The sequence below is a fragment of the Gallus gallus genome, chromosome 4, assembly GCF_016699485.2.
Source record: "Gallus gallus isolate bGalGal1 chromosome 4, bGalGal1.mat.broiler.GRCg7b, whole genome shotgun sequence".
Lineage (NCBI taxonomy): Eukaryota > Metazoa > Chordata > Aves > Galliformes > Phasianidae > Gallus > Gallus gallus.
In genome coordinates, this window is record NC_052535.1 from 60,103,824 (window position 1) to 60,125,586 (window position 21,763).

At 36.2% G+C, this 21,763-nt stretch overlaps 1 protein-coding gene across 3 annotated transcripts in view; it reads left to right on the plus strand.

The window, feature by feature from the left end:
* Positions 1–21,763, plus strand: part of BANK1 (B-cell scaffold protein with ankyrin repeats 1) — a 131,354-nt gene that overhangs the window by 17,547 nt on the left and 92,044 nt on the right. For all 3 annotated transcript variants that reach the window (XM_015285617.4, XM_420665.8, XM_046940858.1), the window contains exons 2-5: positions 1,500–1,898; positions 16,924–17,072; positions 18,371–18,509; positions 20,532–20,674. In XM_015285617.4, the coding sequence (XP_015141103.3) occupies positions 1,500–1,898; positions 16,924–17,072; positions 18,371–18,509; positions 20,532–20,674 (830 nt within the window). The remainder of the gene's footprint in view (positions 1–1,499; positions 1,899–16,923; positions 17,073–18,370; positions 18,510–20,531; positions 20,675–21,763) is intronic.

The window sequence follows — 21,763 nt, forward strand, 5'->3', positions numbered from 1 at the left end:
CCTGTGATGGGTAACTTCTTGGGAGGACAAGTATTCACAAGTCTTTAAAAGAGGGCAGCTATGTCTATCAACTGCATGCAGGATATAATGAATGCAAGACGCTAAGCTATGGCATCCTTGTTCAACAGGTTTGTCTGCCTTCAGCTGGGTCAACTTTGAAGTCTTTCCTAACAATGACCAAAGTTTAGAAGGAATTTCTTCTGAAAAGAAGGAAAGTCCACTAATCAACAGACTAATCCTGGACTTTGTGTTCAGTTTCTTATTTTGCACAATGAACTTCTGTAGGATTCTTTGCAGGTGTTGTTTTATTCTCCTGAGATACATCTATACTGTGCTTCCATCATCATGTCCCAGTATCCAGATATGTCGTGCGTGCAAGAAACCTTTTCGCTCTGTGTATTTCCACAATTTCTGTATCTCCTGATATTGATAGAGGAAAAAAACCTAGGTACTCCCCTGTAAAGGAGCTCTGGTGCATTGCAAACAATGGACAGTCAGCTTGCCTCATCTATCAGGGGTGTTGGAGACAGTGAAGCTCAATGGAGTTAGAACGCAGCAGCTGCATCTGTTCCTCAGTCTCCTATTTAGTTGTTCCATGGATATGTGATTGTGACCTACTCTGGGGGTATTAAAATGTCCTGGCATCTTACAATATATTGCATTGATTAGCAAGTCACAGCTAATATGGTTTCACTGTGTAACAGAGTGGCTGAGGCTGCAAGGGACCTTTGGAGGTCATTTGCTTGAACAACTAGAGTAGATTGCCCAGGTCTGCGTGCAGATGACTTGTGAAGATCTCTGAGGAGAGAGACTCCATGACCTTATTGGGCAAGCACTGCCAGTGCTTCATCATCCTCAAAATAAAATTGCTTCCTGATGTTCATATGACACTTTCTTTGTTTGTTTGTGCCTGTCGTCTCTATTTCATACCACTACCCTAGTAACACCATAGAAGAGTGTTAGTCTTGTTAGCATCTTGTTTCATAAAGAGAAAGCACGTATCAACTGTGGGTTTTTTGTTTGTTTTTAGAATAAGTTCAATAAAGGAAGATCACTAACAACTGTCCTAACACCATACTGCTGAAATACCTTAAAAGTACCAGTCCTGTTTCTAGTGAAGTCAGATCATGTGCAGTGATCAAATGTATTTTCATTACTGCTGCAGTTAAAAGCTAATTGCTGCATTTTCAGTGGTATTGCCTATTCATCAAAAATTTGAGTGAGCTGAATATGTGATGCACTCTGCTTTCAACACTATGATTTCACTGTTTTTGGCTGTGGGTTTTTTTTTTTTTGAATACTAGTTGAATCTATTCTGTTTTACTAGTATTTTGGTGGGTGACCTCTCTGCCTTGGTTTAGAAATATGAAGGTGGTTGTAATTTCAGACTGTCCTATTTCTTTAACATCACAAGTACTTGGGGATGGGCAGGTGGAAACTAATGGCCTGGCATCCAATATTTATAATGGATTTAAAATGATTTTTGCTTTCTTTTTTAGAGCATACAAAGGATATACTTGTGATATATGAACAAGAAGCAGAAGAGTGGGCTCTGTATTTAAAATCTCTTTTTGGACACATAGTGAATGAAGAAGGAATCTTACTCTACAATCTGGAGACTTTGTCTTTCAAGCGTCTGGAGTTATTCTCTTTATCATGTTATAAATGTAAACTCCTGATACTATCATATGGACTCCTTAAATGCCTGAACCGAAAGCGATGCTGTTTTCTGGCACATGTTCTTCAACCTCCAGATAATGTGGTGATCCTGCTTTGTGGCGTGGAGAATTCAGACATGCTTTATGAAATACTAACTTTAAGTGGAAGGAGCAGAGAGATCTTCACTGATCAGGAACCTGAGGACTATCTCTCCATTGTTACTGGAATTATTCAAGCAGGTAATTTAAAAATGTAAACTTAATATGATAAGAGTTTTCTAGCTGTATTAATATCATTTGGAAGAGATAAGTGATCATTTGAATTTTTTTAAAAATTGTCTATCTTCAGCTTGGCCCAGTAGATTTGGCTTTATGCATTTGCCATTGCTGGCTTACTGACTTCTTATTGACATGTAAAGTACTGTCATAATCTTAATTCACTTTCAGTTTCACAGGGAGACAGTTTTGGAAAGTCCAAAAGCTGCCACTGGCACTTGTGAACCTGCTGTCATGACTTGTGTCACTAATGGCAAGATTGGGGGGCTGGTGTTATATTTGTTTCTTTGTTTTCTGAGTATACAAATCTCAGAAATCGTGCAAAGCTATGTGCTTGTTTGATCTCTTTGAAAAAGCTTTAACATGATGATGGTGTGTGTGTATATGTATAGATCTTTAGATAAACTTGTCAACAAAAAATAATTACTTGCTAAGACCCCATTTCATGGATGGCATAATGTTCAGTGTGACACACAGGCTGTAAGAGTGGAAGTACCCTTTCCCTTTTACCGACTGAAGTAAGAAGTCTGTACTGGAAGGACTAGAATTGATGAGTCTGTATGTATTTGTACGTTCATGGGAGCAACAGAGAAGGACTAATGTAAAAACTAGCACTTCTGGAATGTAAGGAAAAACTCCTTTCTAGACAGAGAGAATGAAATGAAACGTATAGAACTTCTCCTCAGTATATTTTCAGAGCAATCTCTCAGGCTTCACATTTTGGAGCTAGATGTGGTTGTCTGTTATGGGTTCAGGAGGTAGTAGTTGCCATTTTTGACCATGCCTGGTATTTAGCTTGAGAGGACTTCCTTGGCATCTTTTCAGTGAGATGAATACAATGGGTCTGTATAACTTTATGCGTGTATATGTATAGGAAAGAGCTGTGCCCAATGGCAACGAGTTGACTCATGCAAACTGGCAAAGTTTGCAAAATTACAAGCTCTCTCTGAAAACATAAACAGTTTTCCTGAAAGGCGGATGATGGGTCTGTGCATGCACAAGATTATTTATGGCATCTGTCCTTGAGATTTTACTTGTATTTTATTGTCGTGCAACTAATAGGTGCACAAATGGTCTTTTTCTGGCAGTGGCCATTATCAGAAGCTTCAGATAACAGTACAAAGGTGAATTAATGAATAGCTGTCAGATACCTCTATTGCAATGAGTACATCTGTGCCAGGGATGCACAGACTGACTGGGACTGAACAAGTTCAATTGATAGAACTAGCTGCACGACTGGGAGCAGTGTTGTTGACTGGTGCTTCAGGGTACAAACCCTCCTTCATGCACACAACTGAGAACTTCTCTGGCCTTATTTCTGGACTGGCATACTTTGGCCATCAGATACAGATCAGTGCTTGCTAAGAGAGCTATCTAGTGCTCTCTGCACTGTGAATGATTTCTGAATATGAGATATCCTGTCATTTGGGTGTCGTAAGCTCTGAGGAGTAAAGATGTGCATTCTTTATCTTTTTTTTGCCTTTGCTTAGAGATAATGCTTTTTGTACACTGTTTGCTGTGTACAAAAGAATATCAGAAATATGGAAAGTTGTATTAAGCTCTTAGCCTTATACACCTGTCAAAATCACTGCTACAGATATATATTCTGGGGCACAAGTCTTATGAGGAGCGGCTGAGGGAGCTGGGATTGTTTAGTCTGGAGAAGAGGAGGCTCAGGGGAGACCTTATTGCACTCTACAACTTCTTGAAGGGAGATTCTAATGAGGAGGGGTTTGGCTTCTTCTCCCAGACAACAAACAGGACCCGAGGAAATGGCTACAAGTTGTACCAGAGGAGGTTTAGATTAGACATAAGGAAAAGCTTTTCTCTCAGAGTGGTCAGGTACTGGAATGGCCTGCCCAGGGAGGTGGTGGAGTCACTATCTCTAGCAGTGTTCAAGAGACATCTGGATGAGGAGCTATGAGATATGGTGTAGTGGCTTGTGATAGCAAGGGTACTGGGAGAACAGTTGGACTAGATGATCTCATGGGTCCTTTCCAACCTTGTCACAAATATACAGAATCATAGAATGACAGACTTTTTCCTTTGGATTTAAAATGGTTTGCTAGGAGTCATTAGGTATACTTGGATTGTTTCTCCTTTGAAACAATTGTGTGGTTTTCTTGTTTTGTTTTTCATTAATGTCGTCTTCAGGTTTCTGGATGGAAGGCTTCCCTCTTTTTTCAGTGTGGATCTTCTTTGATCTTTTTAAATTGTTTTCAATGTCTTGTCTTTCAGTGGCTTGTCTCTGGCCCCTTATATTTCTGCTTTTGGAGATAGCAATGAAAACACTACAGTATATATTCTCCATGCTTTTCCCTTCCTTTTGTCATCTAAACATACATCACTATTAACTTATGCTTCAATATACTTGTCTTCTTGTCTCTTCAGTATTAATAAAATGCTGTCACTTCACTTAAGTCTAAAAATTTAGTGATGTATTCTAATTACAATGATTACCTGGTACCTTGCTGTTATTCACCATCACAATTGAATTCTGTTAATCCCGAAGTACAGCGAGCTGTTGATATTCTAGATTGGTTTGATTCCAGATTTCAGGAGTGATTTGTAAGTAGTTATAGCAACTGAAGAAGGATGCTAAATTGGGTTGTTACCTGCTCTGAAGAGAGTTAGTGATAATGTGTATGTGAATAGTAGTCACCACCCTTTCACTGCAGCTTTCTCCATACTCTGCAAAGTTCTAAGGCAAGGTAAGCTCTCAGCTGCCCCTTCTCCCCTTGAAGCTATTCTCTTTGCACTTCCTGAATACTCTGAGATGGAAAGAGTACAAAATAAATCCAATTTTATAACCCCCTACCAATTATTTTAAAACAGCATTTCCCCTACCACGTGGTGTTTTCATCTTGTTGGGGCTGGCAGCATTAGAATTTGCTTGTACTTCTAATGTAGTATGTATGCTGAAGTTTCTTGGCCAAAAAAAAAAAAAAAGCCCAAATAAAATTCTCAATAAAACCAAACAAAATGCAAGGTGCAAGCAGAGAGCTCTTTCCCCCTGTAGCATGATTCAGACACAATATGAAGAGTTTGTCATTCCTATTTGAGCATGTTGAGAATTGGGCCATGTGTGAACTGGACTTTCTAACAGGTTTCCTGATTGATGACAGATTGTATTATATTCACCTTACGCAGGGAAAAGAACACAAATATTTTTCTTGTTGTCAAAAGGTTGCTGCAACAGGACTCGTTCACACAATACTTCACAGTAATACTGTCTGAAATTCCTGTACTCAGATTGAGTTGGATTTTAATTTTCTGTAGATGACTGTTGCCATTAAAGATAATTCTCTGAAAGTAGAACATTGAGAAATATTATTATTATAGCCCAATGTAAGCTAGTATTTCTAATTAATTTCAATAGCTTTCTGTAATGCTGCAGGAAATAGAATCAGGAGACATTTTATTTATATTTGACCTTTCCTTCCCTTATTCTTTCTACCATATCTCTTTTGTCTGCTAAAATGTGTACTTTTTTTATATTACATAGACATACCTTTCAGTGCATTGATTATATACCCTCACATGTTTTTAGCCTAAACTTTCATGTATACATATGTGTATGTATGTGTGCATGTGTATATGTGTGTATATATATATATATATTTGTGATCATGAAGTACTTCAAATTCAGCCTGTTTGTGTGTTTAGCAAATGAACGGTAGATAGATACTTGCACCTAATAAGTGTCCTAAATTCCTCCAGCAGTTATCTGTGCCTGGTATTGACGGTGCAGGAAGGAGGACAAGTCACATCTAATACGGATATTTTTCTGTGTCACTGTTTCTAACATACACTGACATTGTTACGAGATTTTTGTGGCGAGACATCTCTCTACTGCTCATTAGTCTGCTTGCTGTTTTATTACTGTTTGCTAACTGTTCAAAGAAAACTCTTGTAACTTTAAGTCTTTTCCCTAAGAAGAGGTAGACTCTTGTGTGTGAAGATAAACTATTCCTATAAATGAGTTGTTGAGAACTGCTCAATAAACCAATCTATGTGTAGCCATACATATCTGTTATTGTATCAAAAAGTGGAAAGGAAGTACATTAATTAGCATAACCCAAATAGAAAGGTAGGTTCAGATTTCGTGACAACCTTGGGAAGTTTCTCAGAAGGAATGCTTTTACCCAAGATAGCAGTATGCCATTAATTTCTGCCTGCTAACGAATAAATATTCATACCAATACATAGTTTTAATTACCAAGAAGAGTGTATTGAAGAAAGCTGCTTTTGCACCTACCCAGTTACACTTAACTGGGATACTGTGATGCGAACATTTCATATTTGTCCCTTGTATATGTAGAATAATCAGGCTGGGAGCTTAAAATAGCTCTTTACGTGCACAAAACTTCAGCCCACCTCAAATATGGGGCTAATTTCCATTATGCAGATCACAGAAAAGAGAAATAAGCTTTTACGATATCTATCTCCTGTTTCATTGTGTTGGAATTGTACCAGGACTTTGAGTATGTTTGGATACTGAAGTACTTTACATTTTGAATCCAGTGCTTTACAAGTCCTGTAAAATCTTGTTCTCATCAGTATTCAGAAGTCAGTAATGATAAGGAGAATTTTTTTAGGCTGTCAGCAGGACTTGTGATGTTGAATCTCTCATTTAGGTGGAAACTTTATCCTTTTCTTCAAAGGAAAAGTATTTCACCTAGATTTTAATACGGACTCAGTCTCTACAAAGAAATGAAACTGAACACTAGCAGGAAGCAGAGTCCAAGAGGAAACAAAATTTCTGTTTTTTGATTGTTTGCTTGTGAATATTATGATTTTATGCATGCAGAAACTAAAGCCAGGCTTGTAAAGATTTCTTACGTGAACACATAGGATTAAGTAATTGGAGCTAAGTAGGTGATTCTGGCTTAGCTTGCTGCCAGGGGAGGCTCCAATGGAAGAGGCTGTGAGAGCTGTGCCTCTTTCTTCCCTTCCCAGCTCACCTTCTTGAGATGTTTCTTTATCTTACGTATAGAAGTATCACTGTAATGCCAATTAAGTGATAACGTTTCTAAGGGTTCGCAGCTATCCACAAAACCTGTGCTAAGTGTTACTGTCTTGTTTTGTGTGGCACCAGATCCTGGCTATTTCAAAACAGAAGAGAAACTTTAATAGCATCCTAGAATTGTCAACCACAAGTAGGGTCTTAAGAGTGCCTGCTGCTGCTACTTAAACTTTTGATTTCTTTGTTACTTCTTTTATTATTCCTACCAAATCCGAAGATTTTCTTTATCGTATAATCAAATCTCGTAGCTCATGTTTTGATCTAGTCAGTCATGGTAACTGGAACACTTGGATGCTGAGATGTATCATATATGTAATATTTTTCTTCTAATCTAACACTAATTGGATGAAAATTCCTTGGTCTTACACTTGGTAAGGTGAATGCTCATGTATCTTAAAGTGAATGTCTTCTAATAACATTTAAGACAAGTTCATACCATTTATTTCACTAATAGAAGTCAAATTCATATAACATAAGCATTGCTGCTACAATGTACGCTAATTTAAATGAATGTATTGTAATTTTACTGTTGTTTACTTAAATTGTACATATTTTACTTTAGAAAGGAATTAATAGTTAGTCATCATTAGTCTGTTCCTTCAAGGTTTTAAGTGAACACCATGCAAATTTATATTGTTTGTTGCAAAATGGTCATCAGTCTGTACTTAGATGCAGTTGGGGAGCTGTTTCTAAAGCTTACAGATAATTTAGGTTTAAGATTTCCAGCATGTATTTTGCTACATTTATCTATAGTTGTACATGTCCTTAAAAGAACATATTGACTTTCCTCTGGTTTTATGCTATGATTACCTTTCACAATTATGGAGAAGTTATTACTAGAAGGCGTTTAGGAAAGTCCTCTGGAAATGAATTCTTTGTGTATATTTTAGTATGCAAATATTATTGTAATGTTATGTCAGTAGTTTCAACATGATTTATTTCTTTTATGTCAGCATCAACATCCTGTAAAGAAGGGAAAATAATCCTTATGTTTTCCTGAATTGACAAAGAAAAAAACCAAACCCCCTATCCCTGAAAAAAGTGTGGCACCTGTTTAAGTTGATACTGAAGAAGAATTAATATAGGATAGCAAAAGATAACTTTTAGATACAGAATGAGATTTTGTGCTTGGTAGGGCCTCTCTGTGCTGATTCAAATGGCCATAAGGACAGAGTTGGATCCAGAAAATGTCATTGCAGTTAAAAGCTTAAATGTTCAAAAGCCAGAAATTTGCGGGTAGAAAGTAGACTATTGGATTTTAATTTGGTCCCTTGTTCTTATGCATTGACTGCCTTTAAATACTTAAATGCATTTTTTCCCCTTCAAGAACCTATCCTTATTAGTACACAGGATAAATATTACTCAGTTAATTAGTAGTTATTTGAGGCTTTATTTTGTGTTTGAGTTTGTGGTTGCATTACTTACGTCATTGAATGGCATTTCTGTGCAATTCAAATCCTGTTGAGAAAACAGAATAATTATTTGCTAATGTTCTGTAGAACTCATTTCTATATTATGAGTGGTATTGAAACAGTTGATTAGGTCACTATTTAATGTACACGTATTTAGCAACTTTGAAGTATTTCTTCTGATACTACTTTGAGGCCTGGCTTTTCATAACACTGAACGCTATACAATACTTTTTATGTCTGTATTCAAACTTCCCTTAATTACAGATGTATTTGACTTCTCAGATGCTTGCAGATTGGCTGTAAAGCTGTACCTAAGATATCATCTGGAATTTCATCTAAAAGTCAATGCTTTTATTACCAGACAGCTGTATTTTGAGCAATTGCCTTGTGGTTCCTTAGGAAGTTTTCTACTCTCCAAAGAATCATTATTTACAATTTGTAGTAAAGTTGGAGAAGTGAAGCAATCTTACTAGGATCCGGATATAGTCTTGTAACTATATAGCTTAAAAATATCAATGCCTTATTGTTGAATTAACGTTCATAACTTTACCTGCAGAGTAAGACTGGACTCGAATTTAAATAACTATTAGTTGATATTAACCATCAGAAAAAAGGTTGTTACTCTTCTGTTAAACAGCTTTTTATTTATTACCATTTGCCTTTTAGTCTTGTGTCCTGATACTAATTAACTGAATGACTGGAGGTGGGCAAACTGAGCACAGAAATATGTTATTAATATGTAGTAGTTGTCTACTGCTGAACTTGATGAGTAGACAGTTTTTGGCCCTTCTTTTGTCCCTTCTCAGAGGAGTTCTCAAAGCTAACATAAGTATTTACTGTTATCTGTATTCTTAACCATTCTAAATTGGAAGGCCAGCACTTCATGACCAGATAGATGGCATCCCTTTAAGAGTTAGAGTTATCAGCATACTTCTGCTCTGCTGTTCGTTCTTACGAGATCAAAAATCTTATTTTAGTAAAATGTGTGTATTCTGACAATGAGGTGTAAGACTTAAGGACAGTATCTTAAAGGGTAAAGACCTCAGACTTGCTTTTGTATTCATAACCCTAACAACAGGAAAACAAGCAAGAGTTAGAAACTATTTCAGACATCTGAAAACAGCATTTACTGTTCTTTATCACATTTGTAAGGAAAAAGTGTGCTGTTTAGTCTACCTTACAGGTCAGTAGATTTTATCTATTTCATACCAAATATTTGAGTAAATGAAAAAGTAACTTATCCCGTAGTGAGTTGGTCTTGCTGACTAATCACACTTTTTCCTTTAATACCAAATGTGTTTGTTGAGAGTCTTTCTGCTGACAGCAACTGTGGTAATGTGGCATGAGGAGACGCATGGTTTCTTAGGTATATGCAAGTCCTATGCAATTTTCAGGTCAAAAATAGCATCAGCAAGTTCTGCTATTTGGTAAATGAGCTGCTGCAGTCAAAGTAGTTTCTGCTACCAGATTGATTTGAGAGATGCTGTAGCATGGAGCACATTGTCTTGTGTCAGTAAGTGTTTGGATACTATTAGTGATACTACGTATCCTGTACTTTGAATAGGTTGAAGGCTGAGGATGTCAGCTACTTTGTCTCTTCCCCCTCCACCTCTTCCTATGCAGTTGCTACAGGACTATTAGTTTCATTACATTTCAGTGCACTCTTTGGACCAGGTCAAGTGTGTGAGGCTTGGAGTTTAGAATAATAGGGCCACTAAGCAGCTGAAAGTAGTCTCTTAAGAATAATAGTGAAGTTGCAGGGCTATCTTAAGAGACAGACAAGTTTTGGAAGTCTGCTCCCAATGCTGGAGGCCTCTATTAGTCCTTATATCTTCAGTGTTAACCTGAGTCAACAGCTCATCTCTGTCATTTTTGTTGTAGCTTCATGTTGTGGATTTTGGACAGTGTTTGCTGCTGTATAATCTTTCACTAAGAAAGAAATGATGTGTGCTGAACCACAGAGAAAAGGAACAAAAGTCCCGTGTTCTTACAGTAGTACAACTCCAATAAATCTGAAGTGGATAGATGGTCTTTTAATAAAACACTAGTCTTTAATGTCTGAGAACAGTCGATGCACACAGAGAGGTGGACTTGAGACTTTCGTGTGGCTTTCCCAGGAGGAGACATAGGATGAAAGTACATGGAATGTAGAAAGTGGAAATAACAGGCTTGGGCTCAATCAGCAGTTCTGTTCAGCACCTAAATGACCTCGGGCAAGTAGTTATTATTTCCAAACTAATTGGTGTGCCTAATAGCTTAGAAACTTGGGGAGAGTCTTATTGTGTGCCTAAAGTGCAGCAGAGTGGTCATACTCTTAGTGTGCTGCTGGAGCAACTGGGTACCCTAGAACTGCAGTAAAAAAAAGAAACAGACATAAAAAAAAAAAAAAAAGGAAGACTTGGTCCTGAAAAGCCCCTAATCTAAATGTTTGCATCCAAACAAAAAATACTGATTACTGAGTTTGTCAGACCTTTTCTTGCTAAGCCATAAACCATTTGGGAGCTAGTCACAGTCCTGCATTCTGCATCTGAATATACATCTAAAATCATATGAAAATTATATATACAAACACCTTCAATTTCATACAAATTGTTTCTTAGGTAAAGATGATTGAGAAACCCATAGTAAATTGGTTTTTTTTGCTATTTTAGTAGGTTTTTTATTTATTTTTTTTACAGCAGGTTTTTTTATTTGTACTTTACTTGCCATTTGGATATACCAAAGATGACTTCTGTGTTGTTTAGATACTTTTATAAAGGCTCCATTAGGCTACAGCTATATTGGAAAGATAAATTATGTACAAAACCGTACCTGATTAATACAAAAAAGATGGGTATGTATCTTTGCAATCAAATCAATCTTTGCCTACGTGAACATAATGAAGAAGAAAACAATCCAAGGATTATTCTGCTGTGGAATAGAAATAGATGTGAATGTAAATTGCAGCACTATCCATTGCTAAGATGACACGAACACTGAGTCTGAATGTACAGACAAGGAAACGCTATTCTTCATAGCTTTTAAAGGAACTGTTGGCTGGGGTTTATTTGCAAGACAAATTTTTCACTATAAATAAAGCAGCAACTGTTTAGGAGTCATGGGCAAAATAGGCCAACTCACAGAAAGCTGCTGTTTTTGACAGAACAGCTCGACCATGGAAGCAGAAACTGGGAGTGAGAATCATTTTGAGAAAAACAAAGATAATTGTCAAAGTATTTGTAAAAGAGAGATGATTCAGCAAAGAGAGAAATGTTATTTAACGCTCATTCAATAATGAATATGTTTACTTTGGTCTGGAATTTATACAGGAGAGAAAACAAAGGAAATTAAGTCGTGTTTATATGTTTAGGTATGTTTAATCATTTTCTGAGATTTAGAAAGCTTTCAGTTGGTAAGGCCTCTCTCACCATCAGAAAAAGAAAACTTTTCAGCAGAGTAGAAAGGGGAATTTGCTTTGAAATTGCATCTTAGAAAGGATTTCAAGTAAAGATGAATAAATCTCAAGTTCACACAGAGTAGAACAAGCTTACTGAATGATGCCCAGCATGATGGATATTTTCTGCTGCCAGGTTTCTCACAGCCTTTCTCAGGTTGTCTGTAGAGCATTTAGAAGTGGCTTTGATTCCTTCTCTGCTGTGTTCTCTGCTGAGGTCACACAGTGTTTAGAAACAGCCATAGTTTAAGAAGTTTAATTATTGTCTGTGCTAAAACTAGGGTGAAATGCAGGGAAATATGCGGTGCCTAAGTAATTTTTCCTGATTCCTCTATGTTTAGAGGACTACATATTTGGGGTGTTCTTTTGTTTTTTGGGTCTTGGTTTCTTTGGGGTTTTTTTGTATGTATTACCTTTCAGTTCTCATTTTTGTTGAGTACTTGTGTGTGAATTCAAGTTTGAAACTGAAAGGAAGCCAATTTTAAATGAGTCTCTCTTCAATTATACCTAACAGAACACCACGGGACCGTCTCTGCCTATACCTAACTTCATGCAGGGGAGTGATCCCACTAGATGACTTGTTCACTTCACTTGCTGAATCTGGATTAAGTGCTCTTCCAAAATCATCTTTGCTTTAATGTTTTAACACTTCAGCACCATGTCTTCTCTTTCATCTGGCCATGTCCTTAATCACCTTTCCATTCCTTGTCATCTGCCTGACCTGATTTGCCCTTATTTCTCCTCTTCTTATTTGTTGTGTGATATAAGGATACATGAGCACCTTGCTCAAGGCAGTTTCATTTTTTTCAGCTGGCATTGCTTTAGCAAGAATTAAGAAAGAACAGAAATTCATAAAGCAAGCAGGTGTTCTGCTTTTGTAAAACTAACAAAATTTTAGCTGTAAAAATAATTCTATGGGTAACCTTAGAAAATAAATAAATCTTTTATGTTTGTTTTCTGCTATTTTTAATACCCCAGATCTGTCACATGCATTGTTGACTCAACACACATAGCAAGTAATCAGAGACAGAGACGATATATAATCCTTGTATAGACTGCAATAGGGAAAGCTAAGGACTGTATTTGCAAAGTTAGAATTCTTTTTTTGGGAGGAAGTAGAATGTGATGTGGATATTGTTCAGAAGCCTTGGTGAGGCATTAGTTGTTGAACTGCACAAGAGAATAGAAGGGCTTCATGAAAATTTCAGCGCATGCGAAGGAATGTAATTTCAAAGTAGTTAATTGAATTTAGTTTGAAATGTGGAGTTGAAAGCAACAATGCTTTCCAAAAGATTTTGTGTAAAATGTATTGAACTGATGTATTGAAGTTAAGAAACGAATAGAGAGCACTGAGGTAGAATTGAAAACATCAGTACTGTCCCCAGCTAAATAACTTGTAGTAAATTTAGTAATTTAGTATTCTTTTATTGTATTTATCACAATTACTTAAATATGAACTTCAAATTAAGAGCAATCCTTTCAGTGAGGTGATCATATTTGTCAAAAGCAATCCTGCAAGAACAGCCTTAAGAGGATGGAGCACTGTCTTATGTATTAGATGATAATTTCCACCAGGACTGTCCTGAATGGAGGAGTATTGTAGATTTTCCTTTTGTGTCTAGCTTCTAGCTGATAGTGCTGTCTAAGCATCATTAGTTATTGTTAATAATTTCTTATACTTCAATCTTACATGAAAGGGTCCAGTTTTAGTCATCCATTATTTCAATCATTGCTGCTACATTTTAAGAACCTCACAGGTAGGTCACTAATATAAAAAGTTAAAAGAACACATTTACCAAGCTTCACCTACCCTTTAATATATCTTTTCTCTTAGATATCTTGGGATTGTAATGATTTTCCTTTTATGTTTCTTTTAAGATGATCTTCACCTACAGTTGTACATTCTTGTTAAATGACTATTTTTCTTAAAGGCTTCACAATCAATAAGGCTCCCTACAGGTTAAATTCAGAGAGTATTCCCAGTGAAGATGTCCAAAATTCAAGTGCTCAAAAGGCCTGTATATCGAACACCATCTTCTGCCCACAGTAAACACAAAAGACGTCTATATGTATGCTCCATCTGTATTAATAGAATCTCTTTACTGTGGTATTAAACTCTTACAAATGACATTGTTTTATTTAATGCTACTAACCTATGATTTGTTTGATTCCTGGTGTATTGGTTGGTCAGCATCTACAAGTAACGCTTCACTTGATTGTTCCGTGTTTCTCAACATTTTAGGATAGGTGCAACCACTGGACAAAATCTGAGTGCTGGAAATCATAGTTCTAGAATTTGGTCATTATACAGTAGTGATGATATAGATCCCTGTTATTCTTAGGCTGCTGCACATCATTTTCGTTGATACATATATATAATGTAGGCCTGACACTTACTGAAAGAGGTCTTGCTTGATTTTTTTTTTTTTAAGCTGATAGATTTGTAACCACTATCACAGTCATCAGAAGAATCCCTCATGCTATTAAATATCAAAGTCTGTGGCATAAAAAACACACTTGTTAATAATTTGTGCAAACTCTATAGTAATGCAGTTCCAATTTTGACTGGACTGGAGTCATGATATTGTACTTAAATGTCGTTATACATTAAAAAAAATATAAAGAGCAATTACTGTGGAAGGAGAGTGTTATCCTAATTTGAATCAAATTTTTAGCACTAGTGTTGACATCAATGGGTGAATTATTGCATACATTAAAAGGTAGAAGTAACTGCTGTCGTTGTCGATCAGTGGAGTACAGACTGTAGAAATGCAGTTATCATGAACTTAACGTAGATTAAAACGTGTCCATGCAATCCTTGAAGAATGATAAATGCCAGAAGACTAGCAACTATGGATCCACTGCCTAACAGATTTATGATTTGGTTCTTTCATTTTGTCTGTCTGATAATGGAACGCTTCTTTTTTTGCAAGATTCCTTTGTGTAAAGTGGCAGAGAAATTTTCAGAAGCATGCACCTCATATGAGTTGTCTTCTGAAGCAATTTCTACATGCTTTAGTATAACACTTGAATGAATACAGAATATTTCTAAAGTACATGTTATGGGTGCACAGGATCCTAGATACACAAAGCAAAAGCTGCTTTCCTTTCTGTGAGTGCGGGTCTTTTCTGAAAAGGAAGTGCTGAATAAAGTCTGATACTGGTAATCAGATAAATTAATGTACTCCAAAGTACTTGGAGCCAGATTAAACTGCACCAAACTGTAGATTCAGGATCAGAATAGTCTTTGCTCAATTTAGTTTATTTCACTTTCAAAATAAACTAAAGCAAAGGGAATTAGAAGTGCTTTAGTTCTGCAAAGTATGTCTACACGTAGGCTCAGTGTGCTTTTACCAATCTGAATTCAGTACTTTTCTGTACAGAGTGTACAATTCTGTACTTCTACACTGAATTCATAATTTACACACAGAATTAGTCTACCTTAAAAGCGTCACGATATAAGCAGGAGTAGGCTGGGGTAACTTTCATACCTTCTGATGAACACTGAACCACTTACCATAGATGATCAAAGAACCTTCAGCTTTCTCACCAAAACATGGACAAATGATTCGTTTTTCTTCTGCAACCTCTTTAACAACCAAAACATCTCTAAAAAAAAGTTCTACAGAAGACACTGCTTATCAGAGTTTCTGCACTACATTCCACAGCATAACTTTGTTTAGTTGTTGCATTTCTTATAGAAGAAATTTATTAAAATCTGTGCTTTTAGAAGCAATGCAACACTGGTAAACAGAGGGAGCACTCTGTGTCAAAGAAACTGATGTATTTGGGGAAATAAATACAAGTGAGTAGTGTGGAAGCTAACTGTAAGTTGCCAGTACTTATGCTGAATGCTAAGAGTTTTGTGCTGCTTGAGAGTGCCGTGTGGTTTGTGTACCTCAGTGACTTGGGCTCTTTTAGAAAGAAGTCAAAATGGCTTTGGTACTTGCTTGAGCAGAGCCAAATGGCTACTGTTCTGTATTCTGCACATCATTAATTTATATTAATATTCTACATCCATTTAAGAGGAAAAGATGTGCCCCAAAAGTTGTCTGTGAATGTAATTGGCTGTGAGTGTTCTTTAATTTAGAATAGTACTATCGTTGATGTCTCTCAGGATATTCTCTAACCAGCCAGTCAGTATTTTTTAACTCTGGACTGCTGGGGATGTTATCATGAATCTAACTAGATGACTGCAATATGCTGGATAATTCTGTGTGATTAAGAACTGCTGCAAGTCCTTTGAGATGGGTGGCAAGAGTGTTCTGTACAGAGTAACAGTGTGTCTGGAAAGGTGCTGTAACGATGCAGCTGAGCAGTAGGAAATGTGAAGAATAGCTTTTCTAAAACAGGCTTAGTTAGAGCTATGCAGATGCAGTTGTCGATTCTTTTATATTTCCTCATTAAAACTCTGTGATTTGGTGAAGGGTACACTATGGCTCTTGGGCCTTTCCTGTTATAAGAAATATATATATACGAATTTGGTCATAAACCGCCTGTATGGTTGGTGTAGCATGCGCAAACCCAGCCTATCCTGCACAAAAATATGTATGCCTTCAGATCAGGGGTAAAGACTATGGAGGTTTTGTGTCAAGGAAATGTGTGTCTGCTGGCATAGTTTGATGGTCATGTGTACCACTGTTTTCATACAATCCTTCCTGGAGACAGGTGGGTTGAAATTTCAAGAGCATAGCATGACCCTCTTTAAATACAGGCAAAGCAGAAGTGGTAAAGATCTCAGTTTACCCCAGTGTATGCCACCAGCAAGAGTTTATTCCACTGAAACAGCAAAACTGACTGATCTCTGTAACTTTACTGGTGACAGAAACCAGACCAAAGGCCATGTCTGCTTTGTCTTTAGTAATATGAAGGATATAAATAGAACCTATTCACATAAATAAAGATTGCAGGATAAGAATACAGAAACAAACTCTTTCTCTAAGGGGAAAACCTTCCCTTGTTTATGTTAAAGAAAATTTGGCCAGGCTTTTACATGGTACCATTAATGTGGCTCCAAGTGTTATATGAGTTCACTGGTACGTTGTAAATCGCATTGTTGCTATGTTTTATTCATATGGAATGGTTAACAATATCCTCATTTCACCTTGTTTATTTCAGATTGCCAGCCTACCTCTCATGTTAACTTGTCAGATGCCAGAGGAGCCTCAGAAAAAGCACATCTTGGTTTTGAAACAGAAGTACTTACTGAGACATTAGAAAATAATGAGTACTCGGTATTGGTGCTTCCAGCGAGGATACCGTGTGAGGTAAGGTATTTGAACATTAAAGTCTCTGGGATGAAGGTCAGTGTTCCTCTTTCTCATTCGTACTGTGTCAGTTTTGAAAACAAATCTCAGATAAGCGTACAAAATGAGAGTGCACTGAGACTGCAGTCAGATTTTTGTTTGTTTGTTTAGTCTCACATCCATATTGCAGCCACCAGATTTGCAAACTAAAGTAGTTTTTAGCCCCCGAGAGATTTTATTTCTATGAGACTTGTTTGGCAGCTTGGGTGGAGATGTTACTGCCATGAGGACCTTGTAGTTCAAGAGGGAGCATGTGATCGATCACTTTTGGAGGGATATAGAGTGCCTCTTTGGAGGAATGCATAGTGAGTACATACATAATTACAGATACCACATGAGTTACGCAATGAGTGCTTCTGTGACCACACACCTTTTATATAAGTGAATGGCCACGGTCAGATGGAGATTGCAGTGTATCTGAAATGTCACATATTTTGATTATTGTCAGTCAGAAGACCGTTCCATATATCAGCTCTTTGGGACAGGTTACAGCTGAATATCAAATAATGATGTACCATTTATACAATACCCTATGTATATGCTAACAGTACGTTAGTGCAGGTCACGACACTTTAAAACAGTGTTGCTGCTACTTGGAAACATTGAAGTGTGAACTTGTGGAGGCAGAACAACTAACAGGTTGAAGAAAACTGCTTCATCCCAGGACTTGTTTGCTCTGTTTTTTTCCTCTGCTCCAGTCTTCCTAAGACTATGTAATTTGCACTGTTAAAACTGATACATGCATCTTATCTATGCATCAAATGTGATTTACACGCATTATTTCATTGTTGAAATCAGTAAAGTTCTAGGAGAGTAGCATTCCCTCTGGTTCAGGAGGCAATAGAAAACTACTGGCTCAGGTTATTTGTTGCTTCCATCTTACTTCCCTGTCAGCTTGCCTTAAGAATTTAGGTGCCTTGTAAGTATTTTAGGTTTGCACTCAGCTGAATGTCATTTTTCTAGGCTGTACAGTAGAATTGTCATAGGAAAATGTAATGATACTTGCATATGCATTTAAAATAAAGTTTTAGAATGTTGTCAACTAAGCTGAATTTAAAACATAAGATTAATATTGTCGTTTATTATATATAAAAAAATTAAAGGATAACATTGAGATGGCAGCATGTTTTGGTATTATGATATTTTTACATGAAGGTACTGGTAAAAGAACTTCTCTTCCAACTTAAGTTTCAGTTTGCGTTTTACAATTTCAGTACAATTTTGTGAAGGACTAATGGGAACACATTTTAATTTTATAGAACCCTGGTGAAATATTCATTTTGTTGAAAGATGAAATAGATGATGAAACTTTAGAAATTGAATTCATAGCAGATAATCAACGAATTAGGACACAGCCAGCCTCTTGGAATAAGAAGGTCAAGTACATGAAAGCATTAGGTAAGAAAAAAAATAATTACTTTAAGTAAACAGAAAATGTTCTACTCCCTTCACTTTTTATAAGTAGTTTCACTTCCTACTGCTTTGTAGGTGTTTCCTGTACATGGGTTTTGCATGCAGAACATTTATTAATAATGCAGAGAGGCAAAGCCTTGTGATTTATGGGAAACTAGGTTCTAATAGATTGTTTTTTTGTGTAGTTAAATGACAGGTGGCAGTCTTAAAATGTCATTGATTAGTCACAGATTAAAATTCTTCAAAAACACCATCATAAAATGGAAAGCTAATATTCTTTTCTTATTACTCTATTACTGAAATGCTTCATTTTATATCTAATGCAGTAACTTTGGTTATACTCACTCTATAATTCTTGCTGGCATAGGAGTTATTTGTTCTTTGTTCTTTTTTCATCTTCATGTCATTTCTCTGTACCAGTTGGATCTGCTGATTTCTAACAATTCTTTTTGACTGCTCCATCCATAATTATAGCTGTCATTCTTCCCCATTTTGCTTGGGAAATGATAAACAAGGGGGGGAAAAAAAGAACAACTTATCTCAGGAGATGGACAGTGCCAATGTAAGACTCACACCTATATACTCATCCGTTTGAGAGTTGTGAATTAAAACATTAATGACCTAAGTAATCATAATGTAGCTTGCCAGTGTACTGCATGCTGTGAATTCCCAAAGAAATTTGCATAATATTTTCTTTTATAACCATTGCAATACAGTGTTAGGAAGAAAAAAATTATAAAGGCTACAGGCTTCTTGGCACTGCTTTGGGTAACTCTCTGGTCTGATTTTTAACCTAGACACTGTGCATGTGTCATGCGAATTCTTTAGTACTGTGACAGTGAAGAGTCAGTTTTCAGAGACCTGAATAGGAAGTACGTCACCAACAGTAAATTTTCATTAGAAACTGGTTTTCAAAGAAGGAAAGCTCAAATCCTCATTTGTAGTTCTTCCAGAGTTGGTCTGTAAGAACGTTATTGATCATGGTAAGGCTTCAATGATGGCTGAAGTAATAAAATATGAACAGTGAATAAAATATTATTAAAAATGTGGCAGAGAGCTGCAGCCCACGTTTTATTTCGCTTCTTAAATGTTTTTAACACTTTTCTATGTAGTCTTTGCTGTAAAATCTGGAAATATTTTGGAATAACTTCATATACTGAGGGTCTAGCTAATCTAATGTTATAAGAAAAATGTTTTTTTTTTTTAAAAAAACATTTTAAAGGTTTGGGCAGCTATCCGTTTAAGTAATTTAAGTTAACATTCTATTCATTCAGTTTATTTGGCCCTATTACTCTTCTCCATCTGCAGTGTTGTCACTTTTAGTGGGCAGAGTTAGAATTTTAAGAGAACTGTGCTAGTGCTGGTATGGTACAGCAGGATGCCTGGCACAATGAATTCCAATGAATTATAAAACGTTCTAATAAAGAGGCCTCATGCTGCATACACAGAGCAAGTCATACTTAAGTAACAGATTGTACAAATGCCTCTTTCCATTACTACTTTCTTTTGCTTCTTTCCTTTGCTTCTACCAGGTAAACAACTGGAATGGAAATAATCAGTAATACTGCAACTTTTTTGCATTTTAGTACCAGTTCAATTTTGAGAACCTTGGCTACAATTAGAAAAATGTTTCAAAAGATGAATTGCAATTTGTAATCAATGAGCTTTTCATTAATTTGTAGACATAAGGAAGGTGATTATAGGTCATCAGTCCAACAAAGGGAAGATGGAAATTGGAAGTATACCATTTTCATCTACTTTCTAACATGAAGCAATAAAATAAGTCTGTCTCATACAGATCTACAGATACGCATTTTCTGTTGTCAGCTTTTTAATGTTAGATTGAAAGTCAACAAAAACAAAACTGCTCACACTAAATCATCTATGAAATGCAAATCCTATACATTTACTGTGATATTTTCTTCTGCTCTTTTATTCATTCTCTCAGATTTCTGGTCTGGGATTGTAAAATATTTTCAGCTACTGTTCTGATTTGTGTTTTATAAGATTTTCCTGCTGGCCCTGTATATATAAATGTCTACTGTGAGGGTGTCATTAAGACCACTGCACAGATTGAATATTATACTGCAGCAGAAGAGGTTGAGCGCATCTTTCAGAAAGTAGCTGACCCAATAGCTTTTATTTGTCAGGTAAGTTGACTTTTGCATTAAAGTTAATGAAAAAAATAGAATGTAAGTGCTAACATGAGCTAAGAAAATGTACACCATGATGTAAAGACTTTTGCATAGTAATTAATAATGATTCAGTAATAGTAATAATTAGAGAGGCTTGTCTCTTGATATGTCTAGCTCTAAAAAAAACAGGCAAGTGAAAACAGACTCTGCTTTTTTTTTTTTTTTTGCTTTAGGAGAATATAAACATCTTTGCTGTATGTGCCCAATGAACAACATCCTGCATTACAGAGGATGAAAATAATAATATGTAGTAGCAACGTCTCTCTCCCTTCAGTGTTCTTTTTGAGGCTGTTCTAAAATGAGTAGAAACAAGTAACTTTAAGACATATTGTATTTGGAGGATTATTATTCATTCACTAGGAAATGGTATTTTTCTGGCATACTTTACATGGATAGCCTCAGGTTGCTATTCATGTAGAATCCACATACAGCTGCTGAATTATCATTCACGTGGTTTGCTGGTTGTTGTGCAGATTCTTCACATATATTTAGAAGGATTCAGGTTTTGAGCTGGATTTTAGATCAGCATGGCAGACTGCAGTGTTCTACAGCATCCTTTGCCAATAGCACATAAAAAAATAATAAGAAAACACTTATTAAAAAAGGACAGAACCTTAAGTACCATTTGTTGCATGGTGTGTAGCTGTAGCAAACTTGTTGTGATGTCTGTATTGTAATTGCAAAGCCAGAACAAAATAGTCCCTGTTTTCAATGAAGACAGTCTCATTTTCCTGTGACAAATCTATCTTATATACTACCTAAGGCATTATACTCATAAAAAAAAAGTAAAGATTAATAAAAAATGGTCTATTGCATAATTTGTATTCTTTTCAGGATGAGTGTTGATTGTTTGTAAATACAATTCTATTTTGCTCTAAGCAAACAGGCCATTGCACAGAAGGATAGTGTAACTCTAAGTACAAGCACATTCTTAAAATCTTTATAATATCAATCCTTACAAGAGACATTGAAGTAAGCTTTTAACAGGTTTATTTAAAATTTTACATATAAGCGTGTCTTAATGATGAAAAAATATAACTAGCA